The sequence below is a fragment of the Neodiprion virginianus genome, chromosome 2 (genome assembly GCF_021901495.1).
Source record: "Neodiprion virginianus isolate iyNeoVirg1 chromosome 2, iyNeoVirg1.1, whole genome shotgun sequence".
Classification (NCBI taxonomy): Eukaryota; Metazoa; Arthropoda; class Insecta; order Hymenoptera; family Diprionidae; genus Neodiprion; species Neodiprion virginianus.
In genome coordinates this window covers 10,375,415-10,391,924 of record NC_060878.1, presented here as the reverse complement: position 1 = coordinate 10,391,924, position 16,510 = coordinate 10,375,415, and the positions used below count along the sequence as shown (strand labels likewise).

The 16,510-nt window shown below is 40.9% G+C and overlaps 1 protein-coding gene across 1 annotated transcript in view; it reads right to left on the bottom strand.

Moving 5' to 3' along the window:
• Positions 1-681: 681 nt before the first annotated feature.
• The window catches only part of LOC124297933 (uncharacterized), a 72,926-nt gene continuing 57,097 nt past the window's right edge, over positions 682-16,510 (bottom strand). The window contains exons 4-7 of the mRNA XM_046749385.1: positions 15,356-15,378; positions 9,275-9,457; positions 8,112-8,472; positions 682-5,965 (exon numbers count right to left, since the gene is read on the bottom strand). Coding sequence (XP_046605341.1) covers positions 5,629-5,965; positions 8,112-8,472; positions 9,275-9,457; positions 15,356-15,378 — 904 coding nt within the window. The 3' untranslated portion in view covers positions 682-5,628. The remainder of the gene's footprint in view (positions 5,966-8,111; positions 8,473-9,274; positions 9,458-15,355; positions 15,379-16,510) is intronic.

The window sequence follows — 16,510 nt, the reverse complement described above, 5'->3', positions numbered from 1 at the left end:
TTACTTGAAATCACATGATAGCGCTGACGAAATCGCTCGGCAACGTTGAAAATGATGAAAATCGTTGTTCAAGTCTTGCGGTACGAAATGGTTTCAATTCATTGAAATTTTACTACTTTCTAGTTATCAAATGCTTTCGTTCATTTCTAGCTGAGCGAGTAATTTCCATTTATATTCAGTGATTACTCAAGGTTCTAGGTTATATAAACATTGATTTATAGTGATTTTCTATGATTCTATCCATTTCGGAAATCATTTTTCAATACGATCGGGTAGAACACTCGGAAATCATTGACTCGGTACAATAAAAATCACATTACAAGATGTAAGAAATCGCTCTCAATCAGTGTTAAGAAACTGGAACCGTACATTTCATTTCCAATGATTTCCCAGCGTTAAACTCACAAGTTCCAGTGATTTGTTGTGATTTTCTGTGATTCTACCTATTACGGAAGTCATTGAAGATTGCACAGAACATTCGAAAATCATCAAAGCTCAATGAATATCGCTGGGAACACTGGAATTGGGCTAAAATCACTTGCTACGTTGTAAGAAATTAATAAAAATCGCTCGAAATTAATGTCAATGAGTTGAAATCATTCATTCTCATCGCCAGGCAAGTTCCAGTGATTTGTCGTGATTTTCTTTGATTCTACCTATCACGGAAGTCGTTGAAGATTGCACAGAACATTCGAAAATCATCAAAGCTCAATGAATATCGCTGGGAACACTGGAATTGGGCTAAAATCACTTGCTACGTTGTAAGAAATTAATAAAAATCGCTCGAAATTAATGTCAATGAGTTGAAATCATTCATTCTCATCGCCAGGCAAGTTCCAGTGATTTGTCGTGATTTTCTTTGATTCTACCTATCACGGAAGTCGTTGAAGATTGCACAGAACATTCGAAAATCATCAAAGCTCAATGAATATCGCTGGGAACGCTGGAATTGGGCTAAAATCACTTGCTACGTTGTAAGAAATTAATAAAAATCGCTCGAAATTAATGTCAATGAGTTGAAATCATTCATTCTCATCGCCAGGCAAGTTCCAGTGATTTGTCGTGATTTTCTTTGATTCTACCTATCACGGAAGTCGTTGAAGATTGCACAGAACATTCGAAAATCATCAAAGCTCAATGAATATCGCTGGGAACGCTGGAATTGGGCTAAAATCACTTGCTACGTTGTAAGAAATTAATAAAAATCGCTCGAAATTAATGTCAATGAGTTGAAATCATTCATTCTCATCGCCAGGCAAGTTCCAGTGATTTGTCGTGATTTTCTTTGATTCTACCTATCACGGAAGTCATTGAAGATTGCACAGAACATTCGAAAATCATCAAAGCTCAATGAATATCGCTGGGAACACTGGAATTGGGCCAAAATCACTTGCTACGTTGTAAGAAATCAATAAAAAAACGTTCGAAACGAATGTTACCAACGAACCGGAATCATTCATCTGATTTCCAAGCGAATGGCCCCTCGAGTTTAGCCTTCTTCGAGCCGAAGGTAGGTAGGTACATGCATTCACGGTCTGTGACTCCTACCCACGTGTTGCGGCGAACCTTGTGCGTTCACCGTTCCGTCGCTTGTCTCCGTCGGTGTGTTTTTCGTACGTACCTACCCGGTTCGGGGGGCTTGCGAGGAAGGGAGGAAAGGGACAGGGTCGCCAACACATATCTCGATATCTCTCGGTTCGATCTCTCAGCCGGCCGCCCGTATATTTACATGTATAATTTATATACCCTGCCGCGAACACAGTCCAGGCGAAGAGGCGAGGCCTCCTCCTTTTATTCCCTCCCTGTGTCCGTCCCATAAGCGAGCACACATCCTATAATACTTTTACATATCTAACAAGGCCACCTTCGTTACTACTCTCGCCACGGATTGAACATTTTTTTACCGATTAGAATTTGCGAAAAGTTCTGCAAATGTTTGTATTTTCTTTTTTTTTTTTTTTTTTTTTTTTTTTAATTAAAATTTTTTTTTATCGTCTTGTAAGGTGCATGTAGCAATGAATTAATAGTTCTGATATAAATGGGTAACGTAAGCTCTTGATCAAGTTCTGCAGACAGAAGTTGAGATTGCTGTTTTCCCATTCTTAAAATTATACGACGCTTACGATATAACATGAACTGCGAATTTATGGATCGTTCTAATCTTCGTACATCGAACTAGCAAAGTTTTATAAACTTATTGATTATAAAAAATTGACTCGAGTGATGTAAGGATGGAATATTTTCGGGGTAAAAGAATCAATTGTCGATTGAAAGGAAAGGGTTATTTAAATCTTTCATCGGTCATGGGGTGAATTTTATTAATTGAATCGTGATAACATAGTAAACCTCGAAACAGTTCAGAAGAAGAAATTCTTTCAAGGCAACCATTTCAGAAGACCATCCCTACTGAAAAATTAATCTATCTTTCAAACTGAATGATTAAAAATTAGCACGAACGGCGCAATGTATATCAAAAGCTCATCAGTTTCACAATACAGAACTATATTAAATCCCTTGCTGCCCGATATCGTCTCGCCACATGTAACATACACCCACAATAATCGAGTACAACGGTCGATAGTAATCAATCGGCAAAGGTAGACGTCCTCAATTATCAAATGCCTAGTACGAAGTTGCCGCGGTTCGCTGCTGTTGAATCGGCACGATACCTACACAGAGACACATACCGGATAATGACAAAAGTCCCAATTAACCGTGAATTAAACGAATTCCCGTGGCTACAATGCCAGCCTGCCTGCCTGGTCTCGATATATTGTGGAAATAATCGGAATTCGCGTTGCTTCGCGTCGCGTCTTCTGAGATGTTCTTGGTTGGCGGAGGGTAGCTGCCGAAGACACGAGCAGCGGCGCGGAACTTAAATTTTTTTACGGAAAAATAACGCGGCACAGAAGCCCCCGCACATTGTGCTCAGCCCTGCGGGAAAAAAAAGCGCAAGAGTTAGCTGCTGCGGTTACAGGAGTAGCTGCAAGGGAGCAATTAATTATTGCTTCGTATATGCGGCTCTCGAGGAACGGTAAGTATAAGTATACACCGCATACAGGTATGGGTATGAACTGATGGAGAAAAGTGAAAAAAAGAAGAAGTCGCAGGCCGCATGCACCGCGATTTCCTGCACGCATTGTGTGCGAGGATTCACCGCGATTTCTTAAACCGAATCCTCTTGGCCCTGCTGCACCAGATCGGCCGCTTACGCGTCGCCTTGTAATAAATTAAGTTACCTTTCGTATTATACGCGTGTATATCGACCGGCCTCTAATGCCTTCGGGTATCACTGATTACGTATCTACTGTGCTGGAGTATCGCAGGAACGAACACGGAGCGGTAATTAACGGATATCGAGAGCAAGCCGCCGGGGTGGAAGCGTAATGATTTTTAAAAACGACCTTTCGAAGTACCGAGTCTGTCTCGGCGTCACGACGCAGTTTCAAACCCACAGAAAGTTATTCGAAATCGTGGATATATAACTTGCTAGAGACGGATATTCCACGAGCAGATTTTCGTTTTTTCTGTCTGTAGTTGAGTGATTTTTTCGTCAATTTTTATAGTACCATAATAGATGTAAGAAGTAGTGAATTAGTGTGAACGCAGAAGATACTTTAGAGTGAAGTTCGTGAGTAAAATTGTAAAAAAAAAGTATATTGAATTCTCCGTTCAGTTCTCTCAAGAAGTTGTATTTAGTTATAAAATCTAATGATCGTAAAAATGAGGTCTCAAGAATTTCTATGAAGTTTGCTGTACGTATGTTAAATTTTGTGATTAAGTTTGAACTGGTCGGTCGATTCCTCCATTTTTGGCTCCATGCTATTACTTGGCCGAATTTTTCATCCCAGTAGGTACAAAAACAAGAAAAAAAGTATTTAATCGTGAGAAGGGTTGAAATTTGCATGCATAACACATAATTCGACTTCCTGGCGCAGTTCAGACGGCATCGAGCCTGTAAATACGAAACACCTGCTAGTAAAATTTTTTCGTATAGCTATCTGTATAAAGTGGTGGTTGTGGTGGTTAATAGAGGGGACCCCGTAAGAGGGATGGATGATAAGCAGAAAAATAGCATAAGCTCTACTCAAACTATCACTATAGATGGATAGATCGGATCACGGATTAACGAATGTGCTGGCAGGCACGAAGTGCCGGAAACTGCAGACTGCGTAAATCGAGGGTACGGTCATTTTTTTCCTTTCATATGTAGTGGGTTACCAAAATTAGTTGTTTAGCTATTACTTCGCGTAAATGTAGGCAGTTTCTTTAATTTATCGTCTATGGACGAGAAAGCTTTTTCAATTAGCATTACAGAATCTTAGTTTCACGATTTAGTATAAATCCGTTGCACAGAAACGATGCCGAGGATGCTTGTGACTCATTTTAACTTTAAATTTAGGCGTCAAACTTTTGATGTCGAGGTATTGGAATTTTAGAATTATTTGGATGGAATTTTCGATCCGTTCAACTTCGAATTTACTTGTACGTCTATTTTGTCGTAACGTTTCGAATTCTCAGATCCTTGGGAATTTTGCAATTCGGCCTTGTATGCCAGAAAATTTTTCTAAATTGCACAGTTTTCTTTGTTCGGGTAGCCACATTTGGGTAGCCAAATTATATATTCAAATCGCGATAACGCAGGACGAATTGCGGACTGTTATTAAATGTATACCCCAAGATCGAGATCGAATGAATGAAGCTTGTTGGGAAGTTTAGAACCTCTTTTTATTAGGACGGATAAGACGATTTTTGAATTTAACCCAAAATTAAACTATGACACAACATTTCGGTACACTAGCACTCAAAAGTCTTCAGACAATATGAAATTCGTTATTATTTTGATCCATCATCGTTTATCTTCATTTTAACTTTACTTTCTAGCGAACGAGACTTAATTCTTTACAATTACATAGAACATCGAATTTCTCTCGATAAAATAATTATTCATTTTTCTATTTTACATTTGTTTGTAACCTACTCAATTACTATCTTTGTCAAAATATTGTTGTGTGCTACTGTACTTTTATATGGATACAACCACATTGAAGTCCGATTATCAGCAGTGAATCCTACGTATATCAGGTGATAACATCATCACATAATTTGTAAAAGGGATCTAAAATTTGTTTGAACATTGCTAAAGGAAACGCAGTTCGTTCCGTAGATCATCAGGGTCCGTACGCTTTTTTGAATCTGAAATCCGCGGACTTTGCCAGGTATTCCAGAGTGAAAAAAGAATTTTTCCAGTAACCTTTCATGAAACATGCCGCAGATTATTGACAATTTTTTTAACACATTAATACCAATACCTTCAATATCACCTAGTAACTAACTTACTGTCTGACCAGCAATTAACAAACGACAGCGTGCAATTTTCCGTAAGAAAAAAAAACCAAAAAGGGTTTGGTATTAAGTAACATACATACGACGTATGAAGCGGTGCGATGAAGGAAAATTTTAAGTGCAGTTAGTTTTTTTTTAAAGATCGTCGGTACTTTGCGTAAGAACGAGTTCATTTTCGAAATTCCCTGAGTTTTCCCTGTGCGTACGAACCCCGAATTCATCTATCCGTTCGTTTCGCGTTGAGTCTTCGCAGCCTCGCGTGAGAAAGTTTTCACTCTTTCTCTATATGTAGTCGGATGGCACTGTCGTCTCGTTGATGGCAGCCAGTCTGTACGTCGGGGCAGGTTCGAGCCCCTGCTGCTGACCGATATGAATATTTGTCGTCGTTGCGACGGCGGGAATATTTTGGTTCGCCGAATTTGAGCTAAGATCGCTATAATAGGCGCTGCTTGGCGCGCTGCTGAGCGTCGGTCCGTCGGGTTCAGCGTCACTTCCGGTGTAGGCGGTGTTCTGGTACGACGGATGATCAGCCGCCCTGGCATTCTGGTGCTGCATCCGACTCGGCGACCTCGGCGTCGCGGGGCCATTTTCGTACATCTCGTAGTCTGGCTCCTGTAACCTGGGCAGAAAACGAGCCGGAGCTTAGAACAAGGCTGACGATGAAATGGTGGATATTGGGATTGTCACTTTGCGAGGCGTCATCTAGTGGCAAAAAAATAAAACCAACGCAACAAGTCTGACAACTGACCGTTGACCGTGTTTTTTAACGTGTGGATAGTAGAACGGGTATGTTATTGATTATGTTTCGTTAATTTACATGACATGAGCAATTTTAAACCCCAGGAATTACGATTTGCTTCCATTAAAATTGATGACTTAGGTTATGTGGTGTTGAAATGGCGCCCGCAATCAGGCTTTGACGTCATTAGAACATTTTCCAATAGGCAGCTCAAATGACGACTTCGTATTTTTCCGGGATTATGCTTTAACGGAAAAATCCTAAATTTGGGAGTCAATTCGTACCCCAAACTCGTAGATAATGCTAAATTCCCTTAAGAAAAAAGTTGAGGAGTACGAATTTACACCCAAATTGAGGATTTTTTTTTCGTGAAGGGGGTTCGCAATCGCTTTAAGTGCTCAAGACGAATGGGACCCACCCACCGTCTGAATCCAAAGTTAAAAAAAGAGAAAAAAAATCGCTTCAAAAATCTCCAACGATTCGATGTAACAGAAATAAGTTCAAACTAATTCGAATAATTCAAGCTAAGATATTAACAATTAGAAAAAAGTTTTTATAGCTAAAATGTTCAAAATGGTTAAACGCTGCTGTTTTCAACTGATTTTAATATTTTTGGGCTTGTTTTGTTCACAATATAGATCTCTAGAAATTGCAAAATAATTATCACGAGAGTGGGTAAAAATAGATTTGTGTAAGTACGGCGAAACATATGTTTGTTAACAATTACGTTTGCGCGTTATAATTAACTGTAATATAAGATGTCTCGAATGTTTTTTTGACAATTTGAGGGGCCCGGTCAGCGAGTAAAATAAGATGAGAAACTTTAGAATCGGAGAAGAAATAGCAGAGTTTAAGCACTTTTAACAGTCGGATTATAAAACCTTTTCTCAAATTGTTGATATTTTAAACTGCATATATTATTACAATTCGCTCCGAATCATTTAAGTTGCACGCATGGTGTAGGGACGTTTTTTCATTAATATTCGCTATCAGTGGCATAAATAATACTGCTGCAAAATTATTAAAGCGGTTTTCTTTCTCTTTGCTCAATTTTTTATTCAGATGATAAGACCTATTCGTTCCTAAATAGCATCTAATTGTGCCCCAATTGTGTAAAAAATCATCCTTAGTAGTCTACCGAGTGATAATTTATCCATATTTATTCATACAACGACATCGAATTGTGTGATAATATTTTTCGTTAATGTTAGAAGATAATAGCAGGTGTAATTTTATTCTTATGTATTAAATAATCTACATTATAACTAGACATTTTTCCTTACGGAAGTGAGGAATGCAAAAAGACGCTTGCCTGATCATACTAAATTTTGGGGCTAGCTAATTGACTCTGGCAGGTTTGTTGGCGCGGAAGGAAAAAACGCTTCTTTTTTTTTGACGACGTTAGATCAGCTGGGAACCATTTAATTGCTCTCGGTGAGGTTCAACGTTGGATTTTTTTTCAGTACTATCGTTGCCTGTCGCGTGGCAGAGCTCTCGTTAAAGTTAGTGACATGATTCTTTCGTCGTGAAATTTTTCAATTGTCATTTTACTACGCAACGCGCATTGGATATCCACAGCGTGTGGAAAAAGTGCCGGTAGGTACTTATAATAAAAGAATACAATTATCCGGCGATTGCTGAAGGGGCACAGACCCATTTACACGTTCCAACATACTATGAATTGAGCCAAAAGATCCTACCGACTCAGTCCTCTCAGACAAGAGCTCGTAAAGGATTTCAAAAATTGTAGAAAAAAAAAAAATAATTCCGCATCTCCCAAGAAGAATGATCAATTAAAATGCAGTACCTATACTCCAAAGGGAAAAGGTGAAACGGATCAGTTTTCTGAAATGTAAAATTTCTGAAAGGGTTGTCTTCAGGATCAAGTAAACAACAGCGAGACTGCGCAGTATCTTAGTGTTTCAGGGTTAAAAATCTCAACTCAACTATCCTGCCGACGGCGAATGCTGCAACCGATCCGGTACAGGGACGACAGGTACCAACGCTTGTTCAGGGATCGACTTACCTCTGACTGTGTCTCGTTCTGTGTCCGTCTCTCCGAGGCGATCTGTCACTCCCGTCTCCACTAGCTCCGTAGTGTCGGTGTAGCCTCGCGGCATCGAGTTCGTGATACTCGTCGTCGTGGCCGGCGGAGGTAGTCCCGTAGGTGGAGCTACCTCGCATCTGGAGCTGAAGATCGCTCGCGTAGCTCGCCGCTTGGGAGTCCAATTCGGCATAGAGAGCCTCGTCCATCTGCATGTGCGTGTAATGGTTTTCCACCGGCAGATTCATCGCTCGCCTGTGCTGAGGCAGGGACAGTGGCGTCGCGACGCCACCCGGGGCACCGCCGCCTCGCCTCGAACCCAGCCAGGACCACACGTTGTGCCCTGAAACGATGTCCTCATCATCAGATTTCAGTCTCGTCGTATCTTCCCCCCGTACAGTGGCTAGAACGCACTTTTCCCAACGCGGTCATAACATCGTCGCACAGAAACTCAACTTTGGCGAAGTGTACAACAGTCACTTTTTGGGTCATTATCGGGTGTATATTAACACGGTCAAGTTAACCGGACGTCTTTTTCAACTTGGCTTATGTTACGTGAAGTCATTTAAAGTCACTCGAATACACTTGAAATCATGCGAATTCACTTGTCCGTTAGCATGGAAGTACGTACTTAATAAGGGTTGCCTTGTGGTCGATTTCGACGTTGACGTTTATATCTTCAAATATCGATATCCATGTATCCAGACATAAAGAAATGGCACGGATTCTACGAAATCGCAATAGTAAATTCGTAGAATTCATGTGTCTTAGCTGAGTTACATGAAACCATTTACAGTTGTGTGAGGCCACTTCTGTCTAGTGTTTTAAAGCCACGATATAATTTTTGCGAGTATTTTCGCGGTAATTAACAGACATTTGAATCCGCCCGATTCCATTCGAACTAGTTCTAAGCGATGAGTACTGTTAGTTGAAGCCACTTAAAATCATCTGAAGTAGATCAAAATTATGGGGATCGTTTTAAAATCATTTCAAGTCACCTAAAGTCATTCAGAGTTACGTTATTTATGTATAAATGTTCATGTCGAGCCATGTCTAGCGATGTGAAGTGAAGTACTCGCAACTACTTGAAGATTCTTGAGAATATCGGAATTTGTATTTCCGAGTTCATCGCCACCAAGACTTACCAGGACTAGGAGTGACGTCGTGATAAGGTGGCAACTTGTCCAGCTCAAGGGGCGGCCGGTCAGGAATAACAGCAACTCCACCACTCCCCGGACCCCCTCCGGCTCCTCCAACACCTCCACCACCCCCGGGTGGACCAGACTCTTGAGCAGAAGGATCTTCGACGCTGGTACCACAGCAGCTTCCTGCAGAGCAAAGACCACGACGATGTGAGGAAACAGTCATTGATAATGAGCTTGAATTCAACCCTACAACTCATGACTTTACTTTTTTACCTTCAAACGCATGACTGGGACGCGAACTCACCCCAGGTTTCTCTTGATCATAAAGCGGTCCTGTGCTGACAAACAGTCTTTCTCATACATGGTTTTCTTCGTTCTTTTCATAAGGAAAAGAATGGTGTACAAGAAATCTGATTTTATTTACATTTAGATAGTGAAAAACTCATTCGAAGACTGAAAATCGCGTAGCGGTAGCGGCACTGAGCGTAGATCAAAGTTCGCGTGGGGTGCGTTTGGATCCCAGTCATGAGTTGCAGGGTTAAGCGATGATGCGAGAGAGCTTTAGACAAGGGACATGGATGAGGCGCATGCATATATAAACCGAAACATCGCAGCTGGAGAGATTATAATTCATCCTAAGTATTCGGGGATTTTCGGGGTCACCGTGACGAGGGTGAACCGATATTTCCCTAGCCCATCACATTCAACCGTTGCGTGAAATATCAGCAGCTGAAAGTGATCTAAGCGTTTCGTACACAATAGCGGGGCACGAGTCAAGCCTAGCGTTCCCTAAATCAGGGCACATCACAGACACCCTTAAGGACAGTGTGAAAATCCAACTGACACGATGTGCCTCTTGTGAATAGTACGGTTGAGCCTGATTAAGAAAAAAAATGTCGGGGACTTGTGAAGATCTATTGTTGCACATTACTCGTTTCTATATCGATCTACGGAGGTATGTAACCAGATTTGAAACTCATCCTGACTGAGTCGTTATAATTTGCGTTGCGCGCATTTCACGGCGCAAAGCTGTGCGACCAGGTGATATTGTTCCAATGAGACAGGCTGCTGCTGCTGCTGCTGCTGCAGCCGTAATCAAGAAGACATGAAGGTACGTATAAAATACCGGACTCGTGTGTCTGTATATTTCAAAAATAGTTACGGGCATTGAGGTGAGTGTAGGTACCCACAGCGAGAAAGGGCAGCTTGGGGTATTATAAGAGGAGAGCCGTATATGAAAAGCTTATTTTCTGTGGAGTCCCCGCAGCCCTGCCAACTGCATTGTGCCCTCGTCATCGGAGCAACGTGCGTCCATGTCTGAGTCCCGGACATCAGAGGGGCCGCCGAACCAGACGTGGTTTAAAAAAAACCGGGATTATGGGAATCTGATGGTTCCGGGGATCACCCCTCCGCGCATTCTACAATCGTGCCCACGCATGGTTCCGTCGGGTACAGAGCTTCCACGAGACTCGAATTGCCCGGGACCAGATCAAAAATGCCCTCTTTCTCACCGCGTTAAAGTAAATTTTCTAATGATCGGCACACCAGCTTGTGATGCGACTGGTTTTCACGTTCAGCCAACTCGAGACGCGATTTGATCCTTCCAACACGACACCTCGTGGCTCTTCTTCGCAGCGCTGTTTTCGCTCTGAATATCTGGGTCAACTGTTTCTACGCAACGAATAATTCGAATGCCTCGACTTGCTAGACGGCTGGTCTCCGGGGGTCGCGAGAATCGAAATTGAAACGTTCAACGATATTACGAGCGGGATGAGGCAACTGGTTCCCGTTGCCCGGACAATTCCGAAGCAGCGGGAGGCGGCCCGGATGGATCATCTGATACGCAGCCTCCGCTCCTGCGGCAGAGCAGCCTTGTTCAGGCCCGTCTGTCCGTCTGTCCGTCTGCGGTGAATCGGGGAGAGAATGTCACTGACAGTTCAGCAGCTGATGCCAGATACCCATGCAGTGGCCATCATGGAGCGCGTGGTAAGCGGATTACCTGACTCGCACGAGTCGACAGTTACCGCTGACGAGAGATCTATTCCCAACTTTCCTAACTGCCCTCTTCATCTTGGACTCGTCTTTTGCCCGCTATCCTTCGGATCAGAGATATCGCTGCATGTTCCTTGATACGCGGATGAAGATTCTACAGATGGCGAGTTTGCGTGGGATTCTAAGACACCCGAATTATTCTTGACAGTTGAGCGAATTTAGAGGCCACTTCTATACATTTCTTCACGATTGTGGTAAAGTTTAAGCTTATAAGTTTTCGTACTTCCAATGATCGTACTTTTCGAACACTGTTTCAAAATGTTCAAGCCTGATTTTGAATAATGTGACTTCTTTGATAATTATAGCTTCTAGTAACGTTGGAGAAAGATCCCTCATCAGATTTCTTGGAAATGATCAGTGGTCAAATTAGTGGTCTGTATATGATAACATCCTAATGAACTCTCAGTCACCTGGATTTGATGCTTCCTGTGCCTTCCACACTTACAGCCACAGAGATTCTTCTGAATTCCAAATTCGAGGCTTGACACGATATTCGATAGAGGATTCAGATGATAAATTTACTTTCCAGGTGTCACGAACGACATCAATAAGTAGAGTTACATTATCGGGTAGAATTTCCCGTCCCGTTCCTCGTGAAGCAATTGCAATGAACACTACATCGGGAAAAAGGAAACAAGAAATGCGAAACAGGCAAAGTAAAACGGCGTGCACCCTGCGACCGCTATCCAACCGTAACAGCGATACATTGTCAGAGAGAGACGACTGCAGATGTACATCTAAATGAAGTTTCCAGGACTATAATCCTGTAGTCCTATAGGACTAAGAGATGGTGTAAGTCGCGACGAGGATGGAAAGGACCACCAGAGATGTCGCGGTGTGTTTCCGAGGGTATAGAGGGAGGGGGATGAGGAAGTGGGTGTGCCTCGAATGTGATCCGTGGGGGAGAGAAAGAGCCTGGTGCAGGACTGATGCAGGGCTCGCGGTGAGTGTCGGGTAATTAATTCGGGTGACCCGCTGGTGTCAGTCGGATCGATGCTATCGCCGTCTCTCGCGGGTGATTTTAAATCAGAAAGTTAATTAGAAGCGACTGTCTGTCTCTTGTGTCGTGCATGGACTCGTTGTCGGAGCCTTAGGCCCGAGGCCCGAGGCTCCAAGACCGGGTTTGCTACCTTCGAGCTACCATACCGCCACCGGAACTCGCTTCGTACTCCTGGCACCAGCCGTCCGGCCCGCTCGGACCCCTTTCATTACGCGAACTAATTAAGTCTCGATGAATACCGGCGCCTTGTGTGTGCTTGTACACGATTTCGTAACGCATATTGTGAGAAAAATTTCGGTCAGGATCATTTCTGTAGACTGTATTCGGTGTCGGTTTCGTGTCGCACGATACGTTGTTGGGATTGTCACTATGCAATGCTCCATCTGGCGGATAAAAATCAAACTCATGTAACCAGGCTGACAGCTGATCGTTGGTCATATTTTTTCGCGTTTGGATAGTAGAACAGGTATATTATTGATTACTTTTCATTAATTCATACGACATGAGTAATTTGACATCCCGAGTATTACGATTTGCTTCGATTAAAATCAAAAACTTAGGTTATGTGGTGATAAAATGTCACCGATATTCAGGCTCTGACGTCATGAGGACATTTTCCAATAGGTACCTGAACACTATGTCACATTGAATTTTCAAATTGATCACAAAAATTGTTCTGCGGTATATCGAACTGGTCAGTTTTCTAGTGTATTACTTATTCATCAGTTTCTAGTGTATTACTGTTAGTTTAGAAATTCGATTTGATTATGTACATCGACTTCATTGAATATTGGCACAAAAATTAGTCATTACTTTTCGTAAGTTAGTTCGAATACGTTTACATATCTTACAGGTATTGTATTCTGAAGAAATTTCGAGGAAAATCTATTTAACAATAATACGCTCGGTAATACGCGTCTAGAACTGTCAACTAATTTATCGTTTCAGATGAATATCGCTGTCCCACTGTATGAGACTTTCTCAGCTTAGGTTGCGACGCGATCTTATATCGTGTGACAAAGATCTCAACGTAGCTGGAATAACAATTGAGATAGCTGAGGTACTCTAGGAATCTACTTGGCTTGAATTCACTTTACAGTTGCATAAGCTATTTCTTATCTACAATTCTACATGACTGTATGTAGTGTCAAATTGAGTTAAATTTCAGTAAATTGTCAAAAAATTGATGTCTACTTTCTGAGAACTAACCGTATATAATATATATGTATATATATACAACGTTTCTCTTTGAAAATGAAAAGAATTACATATAATGCAAATTATAAATTTTCCGTAACTTGAAAAGTGAAAAGTTTCAAATTATAAACATTGAAAACTTTAACAGATCCCGATGATTTCTCATCAAACTCAATTGTCACTTTTTCACAGAGATAATTCGCGTGTATATACACATACGTGTATGTTAAAAAATTAAAAAAAAAAAAACAATTCATCGCGTGTGATCAATGAAAAGTGTGTTCAAGGTTTAGAGAAGAAATTTTCTTGGAAATGAGACAGATTTCTGGCAATTACAAGTCTATAACAGTTGGAAAAAAAATAAATAAATCAATTAAAAAAAACATGGAAAAAAACAAACTCCACTTTGCGAGTAACAGTTAAAAACTAAGAAGGGTCGTGTTATACGTATCGTTAATCGTCCTTACTTTTTGCGGATATCGACTATTTCTCACTTTCGTATTATATCGCGGTGTTGAAGTATAACTGGTAAATAAACCAACAAACGCGAACCGAAAAAGTATAAAGAAAATGAGGAAAAAAATTACGGAGTCGGAATTGTCAATGAAGGCAGCGGGAGCGATAGAGATAATTGGAGCGATGGGGTCCGATTTCCGAAGTTTTGCGGCCCAGTGGGGGCCCCGTCCGGGGCCCAGTGGGAGCCCCAGGTAATTGGGATCAGTTCGTCGTGTATGGTATAATATATGTGTATATAAATATATATGTATAAACATACATACATGCGTGCAAACCGGTGCCGTATACGCAGGGAACGTTAATTCGATGTAATTGGGGGCGCCGGCAGCGCCGAACCTAGTTCTGAAGCGTTTCGAACCCGTATAAGACCCGAGAAAGCCGGTTCCGATATTTGAATCGCGGGTCAGTTTCCTTCGAACGTGGGGTTGAAGTCACCGTATACCTACACCTATATATATATATACATATACATATATATGTGTGTGCGTTTGTGTGTATGTATATACATACTATACGAACAACAGTTGGATTGGAACTCTCTACGAACCGTGATTCGAGAGCAGGTAGTCTCACCTGGTACTCGGTTATGTATCCATATGCTACCCTCGTGATATACACCGCATGCAGAGAGCGCTGCACTCCACTGCATATACAATATGCTTTTGTGTATCAATCTATTGAGTTATGGACCAGTCTCGCACAGATTGGGAACTGGTTATTCCCCCAAAGAAATCTCGGCCTTTAATCTATTCCGTTTATTAGTTTCGTTCGACGCCAATAATTGTCTATACACGTATATCAGGACCAGTGTCGGTATTATTTTTAAAATTGAAGCTATAGCGACAATGGAGGACTGATGAAGAAGATATTCGTCAGTTTTTTTCGTGATAGACGTTTTATCAGAGAAATTGTGTCTTGGTTTCAACCGGATCGAGTCGACCTAATAATTTTATATTATTTTTATTGTTTTATTTGGTATTATTTTTAGCTTTCAAACTTTTTGTTGATTACCTGCTGAACACGGTAGGATTTTTTTTTATATCTGAGTAAGATCTTGATTTCTGATTCGAAATTGCAGGTGCATACAAAATATCGGAAGAATAGTTTCGAACCGAATTCGATATAATTTTTTTTATCCAAGGTGACGGATGTACTTTTAAATGCGAAATTAGGATCTCGTGTTTAAACCAGGGGTAAGACAATGTAAAAAAAAAGACTGGGGCTGATAGAAGATTTCATTCTGGTTTAACGTAATACTAGTATGATCTTGTAATTAGAAAAAAATTATAGTAATCACAATTGCATTTTATAATTACCTCTGCCTGTTGCACTCTTCATTCTAAAACAAACAGAAAAATACGATTAGAATTGGTGTCAATAAATAATCTGTTTTTTTATTACTTTAGTTTTATTCGTCAGTGAAATGATTTTTTTCGTTTTCCTGTAAAAATGAAACCAAGTTTAATCAGATTTAATAATTTATCGAGACTTTTACAGAGTCTGTCTTTCCAAATTTTGCAAACAGGTGTGACTTCGGTACCTATTCTAAGAGATCGATTTTGAAAATAGTTTTTGAGTTTTGTGTCATTTTTCAAAATTGAAAATCAGCCGAAATGGATTTGAACTAAAAGAATTTAATGATTGCCTACAAATAACGAGAAACAAGTTCTCACCAACGGAAACGTGGCACAACTTTCTCTTCTATTTTTTGCATGCGCTGTAGTGATTATACAACGATGGCAATCATAGATTCCACCTGATCCATTGTGTTTGGGGAAACATGTCCCGTATAAAAAATAATTGAAAAAAAATGTCAAAAATGAGTAGAAAAAATTACGAATCAAAACGGAGATGGTACAAGGGAAAAAAGTTAACGATTTCAAGTGGAATGTCTCATAAAAAGTCCCGACTTGCAAGAACTGTTAAATCTTCTAAAATTTTACGCTTTATACGGTGTGATACCGTTTTCACAAGATTCGCCTAATCAAGGACGAGAAGAGGAGGAAATCACGCTCTGCGAACATGCGAGATTGCATAGACGGTACACCAAGTGGCGGACGAGGTTGAAGTTAGTAACGTTATCGTAACGAAAGATTGGGGAAAAAAATGACTATTTTCCTAATTTTACAACGATTTTTAGGGAACTAAGATGAAATATGAGTGTGTTTTGTTTCATTACGTTTTGCTAAATTTCAGGTAATCGCAAAAACGCGAGATACCGATTTTTCCCCAGTACGAATCGTTACGATAACGTTACTAACTTCAATACGATCCGTACTTCTGTTTCTTGGCGGTTCTTCTTTCCTCGATAATCGAGCATGAAAACCCGGAGGTGCGTATCATTCATTGAAGTTAGGTTACACAAGCATAGATAGATGCACAGAAGACGTATTATCCAGCCATATTATACCTACGATTGTAAAAAGTACAACGCGTCGAATCGCGGATCACGCCGGGGTGCGTTTGTCTTA